We start from the raw sequence: 19,790 nt of genomic DNA on the forward strand, positions 1-19,790 counted from the left end.
TCGTGGTGCTCGGCACAGTGTCCGGAGGCAGTAGGATGAAGAGGGAAGGCAGCAGAGCGATGTCTGACAGCAGGGAATGTGGCTCCCGGTGTTGGGATGGCGGGGAGGACACTAGGTAGGAGCACCGGCCGTCTTCCTTCGACTCCATGAACGAGCGAGAGAGCGAGAGCGAGCCCAGGCCCCTGTCCCACCTTTCCTTTTCTGGTATCACCCTGTCCCCCAGCCCCCTTTGAGAGAAAACTATTGCTACTAAGGTGTAGGCACAAATACTTAGCATAACAATGGGAAAAATTCCACAGAAAGAAAAGGGAACAATTCAAGCCCCAACACCTGCAAAGGTTCCTTCCAGCCCAAACTACTCTATGATTCCATTATCGCTGATTCTAAACAATCTTGTTTTCACATACTTTTAATTAAGCAGTATCTTTTTTGAATATAAGAATTCATTGGCATTGTAAACAAACCCACAAATATAGGAGATTCCATTGCTGAGCTTCTAAAATCTAAACTTCAAGTCCCTTTTGAAAAGAAGTTTTTGAGATTTTAGGAGTTAGTATTTATATTTCTTTGATAAGGCTTTCTTGTACAGAGTATAGACTACATTTTTTATTATCATGTTAACATTGTACTCTTAAACAATAATAAAAAAATACACATGAACACAAATTGTTCTTAGCCAACAAAATCCTTACAGAGATTCTGACCCTTGATAGCATTCTGTAGAATGGGAATGTGTTTTGTCTCCAAGCTTAGCAAATTTCTTTGAGGGCTGTCGCCATTTGCACATGTTTTGGTCCGTTCCAGCTCTGGGTTCTGACTAGCACCCAATTTTTTCTGCAGGTCTTCACAGAAACACTGAAATAGGGATTAATTTTTTTGTTTAGCTTCCAGGGGAAAATGTGTGGCTTGACTAGTTTGCCTTCTGTGCTATGGCACAGACCCAAAATAGTCCCTCTCAGCCTAAGAGCTAACATCATCGTTTTTAAAACTGCGGCGATTCCAATCTGATCAAGAACTGCAGTGTAGATTAATAGATCCCAAACATCTGCACTTTTTTTCTGCATAGGAAAACAAAGCATGTATTTCATTTGAATTCTTAATTGCAATCCTAGATTAAAGAAAACACTGAATTAAAGAAAATAGCGGTATTAAAGAATAAATAAAATTGCTGTGGGAGGGAGCTCAGTGTGGTTGTACTTGTGTAGCTGTGGGTACATGGTTGTGTGCACAGATGCACATGCTGCTGGCATGCATTTCTGCTTGCTTTGTGTGTTAGTGGAAGTCTTTCAGATTTGATACTTCTTGGTTTTTGGTCCTTTTTTTCCAAACACTTATTTTTTAAGCCATTTTGCCTTCTTCAAAAGTTTCTCTCTGGCTTGTGCTGACTGAGTCTGCCATTTTTTTCTCCTTGTCTGCATGCATACAGAAATCTGGGCATTCTGCATACATATGTCCACCTATGATTCCATCATACATCATGGGAAGGAAATAAAGACAAAGTGAATACAACAAAGTGTTGCATTTTGCAATTCATTTACTTCCAGCAGCGATGCTGGAAAACTGTCTTCCTTTTTTACTGTTATTTTTATTCCCCATTATGTAGTTTTCAATTAGTCCAGCCTAATCACCTTGTTCTAGAAAGGCCATTTACATACTGGTGTTACAAAATTGCCTCTGAACAAGGAATCCTAGCAAGGTTTTGCTGTTCATTGTAATTTTCTAGGAATGCTAAGAACAAAAACTTGGAATTTACTTTAGCTTTCCTTTAAAACAATTCAGTTTCAGCACTTAGCTTTTGGATTAACTCTTTTGGTTATATGTAGTTAAAATTTGATACAGAGCACTTGAATTGAAATGTCACGGTGAGCTGGCAAAACAAACCACTTAAGTAGTTATTATTTTTAATAACCTTATCAAAATTCTATGGCAAGTACAACACAATTTCCATTTTGACTGATCCAGTGTACTCTTATACCTGAAGTTTTTCTTTTGTGTCTATATGAAGGATGGCTACAGTTTTCAGGGATAAGCTGTTCTCACATCTGGATGATTTTGTCCAATTCATTTTGGAAAATACACAGTATTTGGTATATACTATATTATTTAAACTTTTTTTTTTCATCAGAAGTATTTTTGAAAATTGCCATAAAAAAAGCCTTTTAGATAGCCCAATGGAAACTTCTAGCTAAGTCCAGTGTGCTGTAGTTGAGGTCTTGAAACATAATGCTGAGTAATTATCTTAGAAAAAAAGGCAACTGCCTGAGGAAGCAGACTCACCTGGTGTCGTGCTGAGCATTGCAGTGTTTGCTGTGTAATTTATTCAAAAATTATATCATTTTCCTCCTGTCCGTTATTGCTGTGCTGTTAAGCCATCTCCAGCAGTGCTGTATCCATAACACATTGGGGTTTTTTTCCCTGGATGAATAAATATGGCCATAACGTTTGCTTGCCATGTGGCAAGGTGGGGGTAGAGGAGGGAGGTTTCTGTTTTTATCACTGGCTCTTCTTTTCCTTGAGTCTCTCGGGTCTGAAGTCCACATGTGGATGTCAGATAGGTAATGATGGCCAAGAGGATGCTCAGTGCAGTTTTTGAGGCAGTGCTTCCTAGGCCTCCAAGGAAACAGAAAAAGAACCTGGTTGCTTCATATAGAAAAATATTGGGAAGAAAGCACAAAATTATTCAAATGCATGGCAGGGTATTGCAGAGAGGAAGGGAATAGTCAGCTGTCTGCATCTCTTGAGAAAAGGACAGGACATAAATTACTAAGGCAGAAGCCTGACTTAGGGAAGACAGTTGGGGATTCATTTTGATCACAAGGTAGTTAACTGCAGAAATTAATTCTCTGAGGATGTTATTGCTTCTCTGACAGGTTTTCAGAACAGCTCAGTGTTCTCCAGCACATTCCTTTTGCCAATACTCTCCATGTTGCAGAGTGGATAATTTCTGGTAAACTTTCTTGCCTAAGCAGTCAAGCCAGAGCAATGCTTACCTGATTCTCTGGACATGGCACAGCAGTCCTGGGGTCATGCTTCACAAGGCCCCTGAGTGCCACGGCTTTTCACAGCTGGACTTTCATAGCACATGGAAAAGCCCTTAGCTTGATTGATTGATTGATTGATTGATTGATTGATTGATTGATTTCTCAGGGAGGGGCTGATGGTGTTGGTTCTTCTTGTAAATCATTTCAATTTTGATAGTGTTTGAAGTTACTTTGCCATCAGTGTAATTCATAAGACTTGTATAGCAGGAAAAAACTTAGAGTCACCATGGTAAACCACAGTCGCAACTAACTGTTCTGTTTGTCACCATATTTCTTGTCTGTGCAGAGGAGCAGATAAAAATGTTGCAGAGATGACTTGTTCTAGATCTAAAAAGTGTTTCTTACTTGCCTTGGAGTACATTTTCTGTTAGGTTCCACTAGGATTGACTTGATTTCTTACGAGAATCTGCAAATTTTCTTTGTTTTTAAAACAACCGACTCAATGAAAATATCGTTGTTCTTACAGTCACTGAATGTCTAGTCATAATGCTTTGATAATCATAATGACGATTTGATTCCAGGTGAAACTAGTTTCACACTTCACTTTAGGCATATTGAATTTGAGTTATGCCCTGCATACTCAAATTTAGCTTTTTTCCCTTGCTAGCCATCACTTCAGATCAACACAAAGTGTTTTGCTATATCCATGGTCATTTCCCTTGGCCTGCCTCTTCCACTCCAGTGCCCCTGGAGGTTCAGGTTTTGCAGATCTCTGAACTTTCACCCCAGTGACAGCCTGGGGATGAGGCTGAAGTCCCCAGCACCATGGGTGGCCCAGGTGAGAAAGGTGTGGAGGCAGAGCTGTTGCTGTGCCATGGCTTCATTATCTTCTCTTATGCCTTTTGTCTTCACCTTATCCTTCGGTACTTCTATGTATAAAAGTTATACAAGTTATTCTTTCCTAAAGCGTCAGTGTTATGAAGGATGCTTCAGCAGAATGGATAGTTCAGGCTGGGGTTTCAGTTCTAGAGAATTGTGATGTCTTTGATTAAAAAACATATGTCCAAGCTCATAAGCTAAGTCCAAACTGAGCTTTTAGTGATGTTAATGTAAAGACAGTTTGCTTGTGTAAGTCAAAGGAAGTGATTCATACAATTAAATACAAAAGTTTGATAGATTCTTAATGCAACGATGTTTTGCATTTTTATAGAAATTATTTCTACTTTTTCAACATGAAGAATAATTCTGCCCTGACAGTTCCCTTCTGTTTTTAAAACTTACTAAATTAAAACATACGCCTCAACTTTACTATATTCTGGAAATACCAAAGATCCAGGTCTACTGTCTTGAATCTATTTTCTCTTTCAAGCCTTTATTTGCCATCCATTCCATCAGTGGGAATTCCATGAAACCTTTCAGGTTACACTGCCTTAATTGTAGCAACTTCAGGGCAATTCATTTCTGAACTTTCTCTGGGGAGGGTCAAGCATCCACCTACGGTGAGGTCCATGGGAGCACAGACAATGCCACCATGGTTGGAATGCTCTGCAAGCTGCATATCCACACCATACTGTTAGGGAAACTTGCCATCAGTACCATGTTTGGTCTCTGTGTCCCTGTGATGTTACTGTGCAAAAGTTCATGCTGTAAGTATAATTCCTTTACTGTATATTTCCCTTGACATTCAAAGCTTTGAATCCTTTCCTGACTACATAATTTTGAAAGTGACAGATTTCTCTTAAAATGTAAGATGATGGTCTTAAACTGGTTAATGTTTTAAATAGTTCCATTGGCCTCTGTTTGCTTTGGTGTTTGGGATTAAAACTTTTAGAATTCTCCAAGCAAGGAGAATATAAACCATTCCACTTTTTTTCCCCCAGAATATATTGATTTTCATGTCAAAAAGGTCAACTTTTGTATATATTTCATAAACATATCAATTACTCATTACTTTAAAACCAGGAAAGAACCTATAAATAGCATCCAAGACACTGACAATCAATTGCAAAACTCTTCAGTAATGAATGTAAATATTTGCTATGAAAATGTTGATCTTTGTCACTGGTAGGTTTGGGTATTTTCATTCCTCTTAACAAGTGATACTTCTATTTTCCTGATTCCTAACTTCACAAAGAAAATCACTTTATTGTTAGTCCTAATTCCACTGTTTTATAAAAATCCCAGTAACAATTTCCTGGAAGATATGATATGATATGTGTTCCCCTCACAAAGCTTTTGGTGCAGCTGAGAATAGACAAGTCAGAATATTCCCCTGAGCGCAGCATACATGTGGGGTTTTTTAATTCCGTGGGAAAGTGAGGAAATTCTGGTTTTATTTCTCCTAAGTGAAAAGGAGTTAAAAGAGAAAAAAATCTCTGCAATCTCTGCTCTGGACAGGTGGCAGCTGAAAGACATGGAACCATTTACTCAAACAATCTTTTAAATTCTCAGAAAACCCCCAAACCCTAAATTCAATCTTCCCCTAGACACCAGTGTACTGTAGCAGGACACTCTGTCAGGCAAGGAAGGGTGTGGGACAGCTGCTCAGGGCTACTTTTGAATAAATGTTGTGATGTGTTTGGCTCAGTCGTTTCTGTCCTTTTGCAATACGTGTGCCTTTATAGCAGTGGGTTGTATTCCCAATGCTCCAGCACTTCCATGGGATCAGAAATCCTCACACAATGAACAGCACTTACTGCTCACACACGGATGAACAAAGGGAAGACTCAAAAGCACCCTTTTTAGTCTGTGCATGCATTGAAGTGTCCTATGTGTTTTTCCATGAGGTGGGAAGCAACTGAGAGGAGTTTCGATTGCTTCAAGTCATAAAGCTTCTGTTTGTATGCTGCTGGCTCATCACACGAATTTAACAACAAGTCCAGTGTCACAAAGGAAGTTGGTTCCTGACTTTCCATCTGGTGATCATTAACTCAAACCATGTTTAGGATGGGGCTGAATTAAAACATTTTGAAGCAAGCAGGGCTACTGTTTGGACAGCAGTGGTGTTTATTCTGTGTGGCCTTGACCCATGGAATGCAGATTTTTGAAATGCACTGACTGTAGGTAATAATGCTCATAATGTTCATCATCCCAAATTACAGTCACTACTTAGTTCTCAAGGGCCACTGGATCCCTCTGATGGTGCTCTCTGCTGCCAGCTGCAGAAACAGCCTGGAGAGGTATATAGGAGAAAAGAAAAGCCAAGAAATCTGAGTGTGTGAGAGGACTGAGAGGCTGTGTGGGACCTAATGGATCCTGGGAGTTGGATATATACCTCTCAGATAAAAGGGAATACTGGACTTCCTTAAAGCAGGAAGAAATCTAGAGACAGGAGCACATTTAGGAGACAGTGCCATGTAGCAGGATGTTCTCCAGAGAAGACAGAAACTTCTGAGGAGCTTCTCACAGGTGAATGTCCTGTCTGCTCATTGAAGCACAGAGTCCAGATCAACTTTGGCCTATGTCAAGGAAGTTGTCCTAGTTCAGACTCCCGCAGAAAGTTGTTGCAGCTGACATTCTTGCTACACCCATCATGCAGAGTGAGAAAAGGAAAATAGAACAGAAAATCTGCAATATGGTGGTTGGGTTAAGGATTGCTACAGACTGGAAGGTTAGCTTTGAGAAGATGGGATGTCATTTTAAGACATAGAAATCATACTAGGAAGAGATTTGGAAAATTTTTTAAACTTCCCAAGGAAAATGCTTTTGTGTTTCCCCAAGAGACAATGGAATGCTTTCTAGATGAAGAATTTGGGGTAGAATCTCTTTGAGAAAAGAGTCCCAGGGAACAATTGACTAAATTTTACCCTGAAATCTAGGAAGAGGAGAGAGTTCTACCTTGCTTTAGAGTCAGCCAATAAAGTCATATAGCAGTTGCAGACTTTGCTGTTCAGATATGTTTAATAACATCAAATCTTGGCAATATGTCTTGCTGATCTTTAGAATTTCAGTTTGAGTAGTGTATTTAATGAAAAATGGCACAGTATGTTCCCAAAAGTGTCCTAAAGATTATATCTGTTAGTGTCAGTTTTGCAGAAATGTATTAGTTAACTGTACTGCACAGGAGTGATGAACATTTCTTGTTAATTTAGGGAGGGAGAAAGCTTGATGACACTTGCAAATGGCACATCATATATTTTAAGTTCTGTGTATGTCGCCTACACTAACTGCATTTGTCCTTTCAACATCTTTCTTAGCCTGAGCACCACCACTTTTGAATTTTATGTGACTGTGATACACCTGTTAAAGAGAAGATTAATTACAAAATAGCATTTTTTATTTAGTATTAGGTACCCTTTGGGAGAAAAAAATATATGTATGTATCTATATATGTATGTATATATATATGTGTGTGTGTATATATATATGGAGTCTTGATGATTTCTGCCTTGAAATTACTGTCTTCCTTTCTTTACCTGGCACCTGTCGGTGCTCAGGAAGAAAGCTGGGCCAACTTGTTCCCTGCAGGAGGAGTACAAAGTGCTTGGGGTTATGGGAAACACTAATTCTTAAGGTATTAGCAGCTATGTCTGTAGATGTGTCGACAATCCCAGTTTATGCAGCTGAATGGAGCAGTGCTGAGACAGAACTAGAGAGCAACAGTGCCTACAAGAAAGTGGAAATGGGGCGAGGGCAGTGCTTGGAAGGTCAAGTAGACATAAGCTTCTCTTCCATGGGAGTGGAACTGAAGTGCCAGGAGCAACTGTCCTGTGAAACTCCTCTTTGATAAGTTACAGATGTCCTCAAAGGACAGAATGCAGCCCAAGTGTGAAAGAGTAGTGGGAGAATCTGCCCCAACCCCGTGTGTCAACACTTAAGGCAGAAGCACACGCAGAAATACTTGGTGTGGTTCCAGCAGTGCTTCGCCCTGGTTCATTCCAGTCTTTCCCAGGGAGTTCCAGTGGAGGGATACCTTTGCACTGAGGCATCTGGGCAGGGAAACACAACACTCCAGTTTGTTGTCTGAGGAAGAGATTCACTGGCAAAGCTGCTGCTCTGGTGAAGCACAGGAACCATGTATACAGTGTGAGGATTAGCTCAGTTTTAAACTGGAGTAGGTGAGAAAGTAATTTTCTGATTTTATTCTTCAAACATGGCAGAAACTACTCCTCTTTTTAGACACTTCTCTTTTAGACACTCTGAAGAGATTACTCTCTTCTGAGCTATACAAAGGATAGTTTTGTACTAGATACAGATCTGCTTCATAATGATGGGTTCAGGAGCAAGACCTTTTTCTCAGATGCAGTACCTTTGACTATTTCTTCACCTCCAGTTATTTCTGTTGCAAAAGATAGTGTGGGGTTTCCAATTATCTGATCCCATTTTTAACTACAGGTTGGTAAAGAGCAGCACTGGCATAAGTTGTTTTGCAAGAACTGTGCAGCATCTAGTCCTACTCCCATCTTCTCTCTGGCTCCTTGACTCTTCAGGAACTTTTTAGCCCTCTGTATTTTATAGCCTCTGATGTCCCTGCCAATGCCAGGAGCTTCCTCACACAGCTTCGTGCTTCCTGCCTGGCACTAGGGAAAGCAAAGCAGAGCTCCTCAGCCTCATTGTTACCTCTCTCTGAAAAGCTCAGAGAGAGTCTCTGTACCTGGGCATTTGCAGTGGGGAGACCTGTCTCCAGCTGGCCCTCAGTGCTGCCTGCTAAAGCTTAGGCAGTGCCAGCTCACTCTGCAGTTGTTGCCAAGGGCACAGCGCAGTTTCTCACTTCACTCCCTGGGAAGCCAGAGTGGATTTGTACCTGGACACATTTTAGAGACTGGGTTCAGTTCAGCAATGGGTGTCTTTTCCCCAGGGAGCAGTTATTAATAGCTTCACAATAAATGACGGCTGTGAATGCAGTGCTAGAACATCGTAGTGATGGCAACAAGAGCCTCAAGCTGGCAGTGGCATCTCTCTTCACGTCCTGCAGCAATGAGATACATGGATTAATTCTAAATGCATTGGTAACATATGGGTCTAAAATTATTTTGCGCTATTTAGAACAAGTCCTTTGAGCTAAGGCTGTTGTAAATTCTAATTAGTCCATGCTAATTTCCATAATAGGCAGCTATTTCTAATGCAGATCTAACTGATAATGTCTGACAGCATTTTCCACACTCATTTATACACTGGCAGCAAGCTCATATCATGCTAGGGGCAGAATGTTTGCTCAGGTTAAGAAAACTTTATTTTCTATACTCTGCAGGGAGTTTGTATTTGCTGCAGGCTTCTGCCTGTTCATGGAACACCAATTTATGCCTGTTTTCTTGTATTTATTTGTGCAGAAAATAGGGAAAATTCCTTCAGCCGCTCCCGAAGCTCCAGCGTGTCCAGTATCGACAGGGACTCAAAAGAGGCAATCACAGCTTTGTACTTCATGGAGTCCTTTGCCCGGAAGAATGACTCTGCTGTTTCCTCCTGTCTCTGGGTTGGAACGGGCCTAGGAATGGTCATAATCCTGTCCCTTAATCTGCCTGCTAGTGACGACTTACGGCAGTCAGAGCCGGTCATGGTGTCACCAAGTGGTGAGAGTGCAGCTCTTTTCCTGTTTTTTATCTGTCTTGGTACAATGAGGTAATAACTGCATGATTTTGTACAGCCTTTGGGGCAGAAATGTCTCAAAAACTCAAGCAGTGGTCACTCACTGAGTGGAGGGCACACAGGTGAAGATGTTCATGAGGGACCAACAACTTCATAGACTGAGATGCTTCGGTTGTGTTAGTTCCAAAGATTGTCTTGTGTAACAGGCAGAGTTATATGTTTCTTGTGAGGAACGGGAAATTAGCAGAGTTCCTTCAAATTGTGAAATTACAGTCCTGTTTAGAATTCTGTCTGGGATTCTGCAAACAGCTTGGCTGTCTTAGTATCAGAAAGCTGCAGAGAAGCAGAAGAGAGTTCAGGAAAGAAAACAAAATGTTGGCAGGTTGCTGTGCCAGGAGAGATCCTTGGCTGAGTGAGTGACAGATGGTATAGCAAAGAGAACAGAGGGCTGAGAGGTCAGGTCTGAGGAGAGACAGCATGTGCTTAAAAATGGACAAAATAATGGAGAATGCTCAGAAGCAGAGGTTTCCCACCCCCATTTAGTTTTGAAAACCAGTGCTGGAAGGTCACCAGACTTAGAGCAATTTTACTATTGGGGAATAAATATTCTACTAGTAAAATGTAGAGATAAACAATGGGCCATCTTCAACAGCTTGTATTATATCCATCATTATAGATATCAGCTACCTGAGACTTTTCCAGTACTGAGCAAGCACGCCTTGTCACCTTGGCTGGATTAATGTGTGTGCTGTACTTACAAAAGCTGGATGTCAGCTGTGCTGTGCTGACAACCAGTCTGATTGTGGTGCCAGTGCCAGTGAGAGGAAATTCTGTTCTGCAGGCACCGTCCTGACACTGAAGGGAGCCGTGCTGACCTTCGCATGCTTGAACTGCATGGGGACATTGACACATCGACCCTATGAAGTATGGAGGGATCCCCACAGTGCTGATGATGGTGACAAAACAAGGAAAAGGAAACTAGTCATGCATTCCCCTTCCTCCTCCCAGGATATGGGTGATCATCAATTTGCAGTCATTTGTTCAGAAAAACAAGCCAAAGTCTTCTCATTGCCTTCCCAAACATGTCTTTATGTCCTCAACATCACTGAAACGTCCTTTTTATTGCGAGCAGATGTGGTCACCCTCTGTAACAGCGTCTGTCTGGCGTGCTTTTGTGCTAATGGGCACATCATGACACTGAGGTACTTATCTTACTAATCTTGTGGCAAAACTAAACAAAAATGTGGCACAGGGCTGTCATATTCCACTTGTGTTTTCTCCTGAGTGCCTGATGCTCTGCATTAACTCCCTGGTGGGTGTGTTTAATTCCTTGCCTTAATGCAGCTATACCTGATCCTTGGGCTGTCTCCACATGGGGAGTTAAGGCAGGCAGGTGCACAGTAAAGCAAGCTCCTGCTCTTTTCTAGTACCTGTGACAATTGATAGCTGGTGATTTTTAACTATTATAAAAGAAAGCCCTGATAATTTTGCTCAGTTACGGTGGGTAAGGTAGAGAGAAGTATACAGCTCAGCCATAGAAAGGGTTCTCCTTATCCTTTGTGAAGTACCAAGTCCCACTCTTGGCACTTCTGAAGATTTTCTGTTCAGAGCACTTGGTTTCCCTTCCTTGTCTGCTTCCCCAGGGAGCTGACTGTGCAATAGCCCTGTAGTTGTACCTTCACCTTGCTGCACCCTGTTTCCCTGGCCAGGCCATTTAAATTTGGGAAAGTACTGTCCAAAACAGCAAACAACAAGAAGCTGGAAGACAGCAAAGGTAATGCTGGAGCCTTTGTCCACAGAGTGGAAGCAGGGCCCTTCCAGGCCCTTTCCTACAGATGTCCCTGCAGGCCTTGCCCTGCAAATGACCCAGCCATATGACACAAGCCATACAGTGCCACATGCACATTCCATATCCAGACAGTAGCAGTAGCCTTAGGGCCATGGAGACAAGGCTGCTGAAACTTCTCCATGCCAGCAAACAAAATACAATGGGAATACAGCATTTTTATGGCAGAATTTTTCAGCTTAGAGCTGTACTTAAACTGTTGCAGTTACTAGGAGCATGAAGTGAAGTGTTGGTTTAAAATGCAGGCACAGAGCAGGTGTACCATGTGTGGCAGCTGGTGACTAACCTGGGAATCTGCTTCTCCTCAGTTTGCCCAGCCTTCGCCCGCTGCTGGACATCAACTATTTGCCTGTCACAGACATGAGGATAGCACGGACCTTCTGTTTCACTAATGAAGGGCAGGCTTTGTACCTGAGCTCTCCCACAGAGATCCAGCGCCTGACGTACAGCCAGGAGATGTGTGACAACCTGCAGGTAGGGCTCACACTTCACTCTGGTGCCTGTTTGTGGGAGGGATGGTGGCCTCACTCATCAGGGTAAATTGGCCCTGATAAGGACAGTGCTGCAGGTCCTTATCTGCAACAGAGAGAGGTCAGCAGCTCTGTTGTTCTTTGGGCTTTTTTATCCACTGTCACCTGCACCTGGGCAAAAAGTCTTTACAATGGTAGAGATGGGCTGGTTTGGTTTGGTTATTTTACAATGAAAATGCAAAGTGAAAATGTCATTTACTGAAGAGAAGGAATTATGAGAGGTTACAGGGAGAAACATGATTAATAAAAGGAAAAAAAAAGAGGGGGGGGTATATAATTAGCAGAGAACCAGAATGGAAGTATAAAAGAAGTGGACCTGCCAGAACTCATTATGCCCTAGAGAATAACATGTGCGAGCTGCTCAACTCACACGACAACACTGTCTCTCTCAAGTCTGAAAAGGTACTTTGAGAAGCGAGCATTGCACACCAGCTTTTGTGCACCAGAGAGGAGATTATTTTGCAAGGAGCCAATTTTATAATAATCAGAAGGTCTAGCCTATGCATCTTAGACTATGGACCTACACCAAGAGGCTGTTGCAAGCTAGTTGGTTTTTTTTTTAACCAGCCTTAACAGCATCATGCAACTCCCAAGCAAAGGGAAACACAGCCCATGCTTCTCTGTACTTCTAGACTATGGCTGCTTTTATCTTGGCTTTTAAGCAAAAAAAGGTTTGCATGGTCATTTGCACGTGTGTAGAGAAAGCAGATGACCCAGTATCACCTGCTACCCGGGAAAACAAAGCTGGGCTGCATAAGAGCTCCACTTAGGCTCCAAGGGCTGCAGTAGTTTTTCTCCCCAGAGCAGCTGACTGTGCAGAGGAGCAGTGGCTGTGAGTCACAGTGCTGTCATCACACTCAGCCCCCAGGAGTGAGCACTATGTGCAGCACAGCAACTGGATCTGCTTGCAGTGGCTTGGTGGAGTGAACACAGAGCTGAGCAACAGGGCCGACACTGTTCCCAGTACACACAGTTTCAGACACTAATGGGACTGCACACTTCTCCCATCCATTTTTTTTCAGAGATCCAGCTTTTCCTGCTGCAAATAAATCTGAGCCTGACATTTATTTGGAGTGACTGCTCCAAGATGTGGCACCAGAGCAATGCCTTCAGCAGATGTGCTTATTTATCATTGCTGATGGCACACTAATGGGTTGGGGGAAGGCTGTAGGAAGGTAATGAATTTTGTTTAAAAAGAAAAAAATCAACTAAAAAACAAACCACCAAACTCTGAATTGCTGGCAAGCACTGAACTCAGGTGTGCTATAAAAAGAAAGCAAAATACATACTACACAACAAATTGTTTATTCAATTATAGTGTCATCTCTGCTGTTTCTAAGCAAAATGTGGCCTTATCACTGGTATTTTCATTCTGTATTAACTGCAATTTTTTTCTCTGGTAGCAAATATGGGACTGGGCAGTGACAAACCAAGTCCCTTTGAAAGCATGAGTGAGTCTAGTTAGCCCAAGCATTTGTCAGAATACATAAATATTACATGCTGTTGACACAACAGACTCTTTTAAAACTAGTTGATTAGAACCAGTGCATGTGGCTTGTTAATGATAATCAAGAAAACACCTAGAACCACTTTCACCTCACTAACCTTTTACATGGACTTTTTTCTGGCTTAACTAGGACATGCTTGGGGATTTGTTTACTCCTGTGGAAACACCAGAAGCCCAAAACAGAGGCTTTCTCAAAGGACTTTTTGGAGGAAGTGGACAAGCTTTTGACAGAGAGGAGCTTTGTGAGTGATTTATTGTTTGGGGGTTTTTTTGGGCAGAAATTAATTCTTGCGATCCCCTGCCCTTGTCATCTAGGAATGGAGCACTACACGAGATTTAAATGATTGATGAAAAGAGAAAGTTGACCTAGTTGAGGAAGGGGAGGGTCCTTGTCTACCATTCCATAACTCCTTCACCTTGGGAGCTACTTTGGATCAGCTGAGTGGGGGAGCACATGACTGCACTGCAGATGTGATGGTGGCAGAGCAAAACCTTCGACTTGTGCCACTTGCCCCTCAAATGATGTCGGTGCTACAAGGCTACAACTAAAGATTGAGGAGCAGTGACAGAGCCGGGCCAAGGAGCTCATCCCTGTCTCTCCTTTCTCCTTTGCAGTTGGCGAGGCCACAGCAGGAAAAGCCTCTCGCAGCCTCGCCCAGCACATCCCTGGATCCGGCGGGATTGAAGGCGTGAGAGGAGCCGCGGGTGGGGTCATTGGGGACCTGACTCGTGCACGCCTTGCCCTGGATGAGAGGGGACAGAAGCTGGGTGAGCTTGATGAAAGGACTGCCAGCATGATGGCCAGCGCAGAGGCGTTTTCCAAACATGCACATGAGGTAGGATCCCTGGCACCCACACCCTGGAACTGGGAACTGCCAACCCTGCGACCTAGCTTTTGCTTCCCTTTAAGAAAGCTAAGTGCCCTTCTCTCCCTTCACCCAGTCCTGGTGTTGGAGGTGTGCTCATGTCAACTGGCACAGCATTGTTCCTGCTCCCAAATTATCCAAATGTCAAAAAATAAACTGCCATTGCACACCCCTTCCTTTCACGTTTTCAGAAATGAGCATCTATTGTTAGCCTCTGAATTTAGAACGTGGCACTTTCATCTTGCCTTTCTGACTAATTCGTTATGATTTGTTTTTTAAGTCACTTAATGCAGCACATCCATGCAGTAGGGCAGAAAACAGGTAGGTGGATGAGTGTATAGGAACCTTCACAGATCTCATTGGAAGAGGAGAACATTACTAGTACAGCCCTGTGGTACTGTTATGTAGAATAGGAATTACCAGGAGTAGGAATAGTTTCTGTGCTTGGAGCTGGAAATGGAAAGCTTTTCCATCCCATGTTATTAAGACTGGGAAAACTAAAGTGATTTTTCTTGAAGATAAAGCAACATCAAAGCATACTTCCCAAAATGCATGTTTTTCATTTAATGTGCATCACATCTCCAGAGAAGACCTTTACATTTTTATTGGCTTTTGTAAGTGTGAGGCAAAAAGGACATGCCCTGAAATGCAAGAAGTTTATATAGTCAGGGCATATCTCCTATGCTCCATAGAGAAGTGTCTTTTTTATTCCTATAGAAAGCAAGTTCCTTTAATTTTTGAAGAAGAAAAGTAGTTAAAGCTCCTCAGGAAAAAACTTCTAAAAACAGCAATAGCAGGTAATGCTTTTTTAACGTAATAACTATGAAATTAAATATGAGATCTCAGGGGACTCAAGACCTGCTGACATTGTTAGTGAAGTATTGCATTGTTTTGCATTTATTAATTCTCAAGTTTAACAGTTAATGGGCCTAGGTCATGTGTGGTGTCTCATATGCAGGACGGTGTTTGATTGCCATTTGATTGGTTTTTTCCCATCTCTATAGGTGATGCTCAAATACAAGGACAAAAAGTGGTACCAGTTTTAGACTTTCAAATAAGCTGCTTGTGGCTTTATTGGGAACACTGTTCAGGGAAGCAACATTTATTCCCAAATCTATCAGTCACTGGCCAGAGAGAGTTTTTTCCTAGAAGATGTTTTCCTGTTACTATTACTGGATTCATCACAGTGGACATCAAGGAGAAATTTTACAGACCGTGGAACAGAAGCTGGTATCATGAGGGTCTTTCCAACAGCTGACTCATGAAGTGGCCAATTCTTTCCCAAAAGGAACTCAGCCATCACTGTGGCATGTAGTTTTCAGAAGCTGTAGGTATGAACTGTGGGGAGTGCATCTGGTTAATAATATTCTGTACAAACTAGAATGTTAATGCACTTATAAAACTTTGCATGACTAATTGCCAACTTAAAAAAAAAAAAGAGAAAAAGGAAGCATGTTGTGACTGAAGAAAAATGGGATTTATTTCTATTCTGAGAAAAAAAAAGAAAAAACACTTTAAATGACAAAAATCTTTATTTTTTAAAAGTGACATTATAAAAAGCCAGTACATTTCAAGCATGTTTGCTACTGTTCTCCACATAAAAATTAGTTGAGCTGCATTTTCTTATCTGCTATTTATTTCTCTTGAAAAGCCATGCTCAAAAGCTGCGCTCTTTAACTCCTACCAGAAAAATAAATAAATTTAAAATCCTATCCCCAAAATTTAACAGTTTTGCAGGTAGCTGGACCGGCACTATCTAAAAAGGTGATTAAGACATGTGCATAGATGGTTTATTTGCAATTCAGAACACATGACACATCATCCTAATCTATACGTTTTAACATGTGCTCTAGATTCATCTGTTGTCCTTGAAGGGGGGCCGTGGCACTTTTCATCCCCATGGAGTCTGAATCACTTGGTTGCCTTATTTTCCAGTAGCAGGAATAGAAATCCCACTTTGGAAAGCATTTCTTCAAGTTAGAAAAGGCAAGATGGGAAACCACAGTCCCATCAAACACTGGTCACAGAGACTGCTTAGCAGCTTGCAGAACAGCTTAAGTGCTCAGCTGAAATTATTAAAGGGGGCCTGCACAGAAACCCCCCCAAAACCTGTGTCAGAGAGAGATTAGAGCGGAAACACTACACACTGGGCCAGGGAGGAGCATGGAAAACCATTGCTAACATACATATGGAACACAGATATAAAGTGACACCATGGGTGAGTGGCAATTTATACTCTGTTCACACTGCTAAAAGTAATTTGCTTCTGCTTCAAAGTGGCTTGTTTGGTTTTTTCAGTGAATGCTGCAGAAAACTCTGCAACCTGCAGCCACAGAAGAGAACAGTAAGCTGGATTTATTGCCTACACTGCTGGAATGCTCCACCCTATCCTACGAGACTCACTGCCACACAGGTCAACTCTTAGGTTAGAAATTTTTCCGTGATTGGCTTGGAAACAAGGCACTGAAGGCTTGTTTTCATGTGCCTGGACATAGTTTCAAATTAAAAAAAAGAAAGTGAGGAAAAGTTGGGAAAACAGCCGTTAAATTTTTTCTATTAAAGAAGTATTAACATCTTCTGTCCCTTCAAGGAATCCTGATGGACACTGATGGAGACAGGCACCATCCCGCTCCCACCTAGACCTTAACTTCAGCAGTGTTTGTATCATCACAGTGTGCAGATGATCCCTCTCAAAAATGTGTTTTCCATCTTCTTCCTCTACCTACAATAAAATACAGCCCAGGAAATTGTACCATCCACAAGCCTGGCCTTGCAGTTGGCCCACTGCACAAGTTAAAGGGTTGGAAGAGATTTGAGGTGTCAAATTTTAAATTCCCATTTTAGCAGAAGAGAATTTAATGATTTGCAAGATTTTTACATTTTGCTGTAGGCAAAATCAAAATGATGGCCCTGACAGGTCTAGCTCAACTGAGAATGAGATTCCACAAATTCCTCTAGCACAGGAGAAACTGCTCTATGCTGTGAGAACTGTAGAAACCTGGGGGGGGGGAAAGGGTCAAAGCCTAAGCAATGCCCAGGTTTCTCCTGAGAGCTAAGGAATGGGAGTTGTCCATGACCCAAGAGGATTTCTCTGTGTGTATGTGTGTAAGGCTATGCCAAACTTGCCACTCTGATGCCAGTAGGAACTGGGTTGGGGAATTCCTTCCAAGGGCTGGGTCACAGAAATAACCACTTGTGCCTGTGAGGAAGCATGACTCTAACCAGGCATCGAGAATGAGATATAAGGGAGAACATTATACCAATTTGATCTTCAGTTTAAACCTGTATTCACTGGGCCTGTGCTTTGGCCTAGAATCCAAACCCACTGGTCTCTGGGCAACAAAATCATTTGCGGCAGCATTCAAACTGGCTAGCAGCCAGCTTATTTTCCATTCTGCCCTGGAGTGTGGCAGTCAGAAGCAGCCCCACAGGCTGATTGGAATCATGGGATCTTTGAAGAAAATCTAAGAGCAATTTCTAACTGCTGATCACTGCAGCTCACCCAGAGAGAAAAGTGTCCTCAACAAATCTCTCACACGAGGCCCAACTGGCTCTGGCTGACAGCAGTCTCTAGTTTAACACCAGGCTGAAAAAAACCTGCCAGTTGATTTCCATTTGCATTTTTATGCAATAGAGAAATGTGAATTTAGCAGCCCTCAAACTTACTTAAAAGTTTAGTATTAAAAATTGTAACTTTTCTCTAGTACTCCCCATCACGTCACAGCTTTCCACTCTTACATATTTTACATATTTCCAGACAGTTACCAATTACTATTTCTGTTACGTTCACCACTTGTGACTATAATTATCAATTTTCTTGTAGTCTGTAGAGATCTAAAAAGTTGTATATGTTTGTATATAGAACATTCTATATATAGAATATATATATGTAATGTATATGTTGTATAAGTTTGTTAGTGCACACTGTTAAATGCTTTCTATCAAGATTTACCATGTATGTGGAAAAAAAAAATCACTTAAAAAGTTCAATGAGGGAGGAAAAACTCTTGTCTGGGTGACTTATTGTGAAATGAAGGGGAGCGTGGGATTTTCGCAAGGCTTGCCCTGAACGCTGCTCAAGGCTGTCAGTGACAAGCATGAAGCTGCAGCATTCCCAGCAAGGAGAACAGCATCTGACTCTGAGAAAGACTGTAGGACTGTGACTGGCTGGGGGAAAATCAAGGACATTATCTGTCACTGAATGTTGAAATCTTTCTGTGCTTTCACCTTTCCCACTCAGACAGCACCACCTCAAGCAAAAATCCCAAGCTTAGATGTATCTTCAGCCTCGCAATCCTCAGCTACACCAGGCCAGACTGGCTGGAAAGACTAGTTCAGTTTAAAATGCTGTTTGTTCATTTAGATACTTAGTTCTCTCACATTCTTCTCTCCAGGAGCTCTGTCACAATCACATCCAAAACCAGTTACACAGAACTTCCAACAGCACACACACCTTTGGGTTTGACCAGATGTTTGTAATTGTGTCTAGTGCTGTAGACAGACAGAGAAAATGCATTAAATTAGATTATTTATAAGTCTGCAGAGTTGGCAAGTCTTCAATGAAGTACAAGATACTTTATTTATCAATAAAAAAATTAAATCCATTCCTAGAGTTTTCACTTCAGTTGCAAATCTTGAATTAAAAGACATGACAATTGAAATTTTGAAAATCGGGTTTTCTGTAATTACCTGGGGGGAGGGGATTTAAGTTTTTTTACAGTTCTACAGTGCAACTATCTACGTCAACTAGTCATTTCTCACGGTACCAGGATTGGTACACAAAAATGTGCAACAAAAATACTCTATTTACTACATGTATGGTATAAAATTATCACATAAACCTTCCTTTAAAGCAGTTTATGCTCCTTTTCCAGACTCCCTTTTACACCACAGTGCATGCATAATGCAGGTGGGCATAGAAACCATTTTTTTTTTTTTAATAGAAAGTACTTGAGAGCTGCATCCAACCTAAGGCCTCCTTCACATATAAACTGTGTTTGTTGTAGCACAGGCAAAGCCCCATTTTGGTTAATTATGACCCTCAAATAGCCTGGGCCCTGTCCCATCCATCCTTTCCCATAGCCTGAAGGTGAATTCAAGCACAGCATATTTCAGTCTTGAATGTTTTGTTGCCTTGGAAGGGTCTGGTAAGAGCACACTCTCTCTCATGAAGGAACTGCGTGTGGCCATTTGTAGTCAACTCTTCCTCTTAGGTGTATAAGCAATAGTCACATAAATGAGTGTTTCCATTCATGTGTTTTGTTTTGTGATCAAATCAACAGCTCAAACATTGTACTTTTTAAAATAGCAACAAATATTCAGATTCAGTGTCAAGGAAATGTGGGCTGAGTATGTGTGTGGTTTGTTAACGAGTCTCTCAGAACAAAGGCTGATCTGGGGTGAACCACACACTCCTGTGCTAACCATGTCCTATTTCCACAGGTATCCTAAATCAGTATCACAAAGCTAAGGCATCTTAAAGTGAGGCTGTTTTGAGCCCCCATTAATAACAAAAAAAAAAAAAAAAAAGAAAGA

General features: G+C 41.6%; 1 protein-coding gene across 9 annotated transcripts in view; it reads left to right on the forward strand.

Moving 5' to 3' along the window:
• STXBP5L (syntaxin binding protein 5L) overlaps positions 1-18,916 on the forward strand; it is a 189,081-nt gene extending 170,165 nt beyond the window's left edge. For all 9 annotated transcript variants that reach the window (XM_088159032.1, XM_088159037.1, XM_088159033.1 and 6 more), the window contains 6 exons: positions 9,251-9,490; positions 10,348-10,708; positions 11,661-11,826; positions 13,520-13,631; positions 14,005-14,225; positions 15,260-18,916. In XM_088159032.1, the coding sequence (XP_088015158.1) occupies positions 9,251-9,490; positions 10,348-10,708; positions 11,661-11,826; positions 13,520-13,631; positions 14,005-14,225; positions 15,260-15,301 (1,142 nt within the window). In that variant the 3' untranslated portion in view covers positions 15,302-18,916. The remainder of the gene's footprint in view (positions 1-9,250; positions 9,491-10,347; positions 10,709-11,660; positions 11,827-13,519; positions 13,632-14,004; positions 14,226-15,259) is intronic.
• The last annotated feature ends 874 nt before the right edge of the window (positions 18,917-19,790 follow it).

The sequence above is a fragment of the Sturnus vulgaris genome, chromosome 2 (genome assembly GCF_052056855.1).
Source record: "Sturnus vulgaris isolate bStuVul1 chromosome 2, bStuVul1.hap1, whole genome shotgun sequence".
Taxonomy (NCBI): Eukaryota; Metazoa; Chordata; class Aves; order Passeriformes; family Sturnidae; genus Sturnus; species Sturnus vulgaris.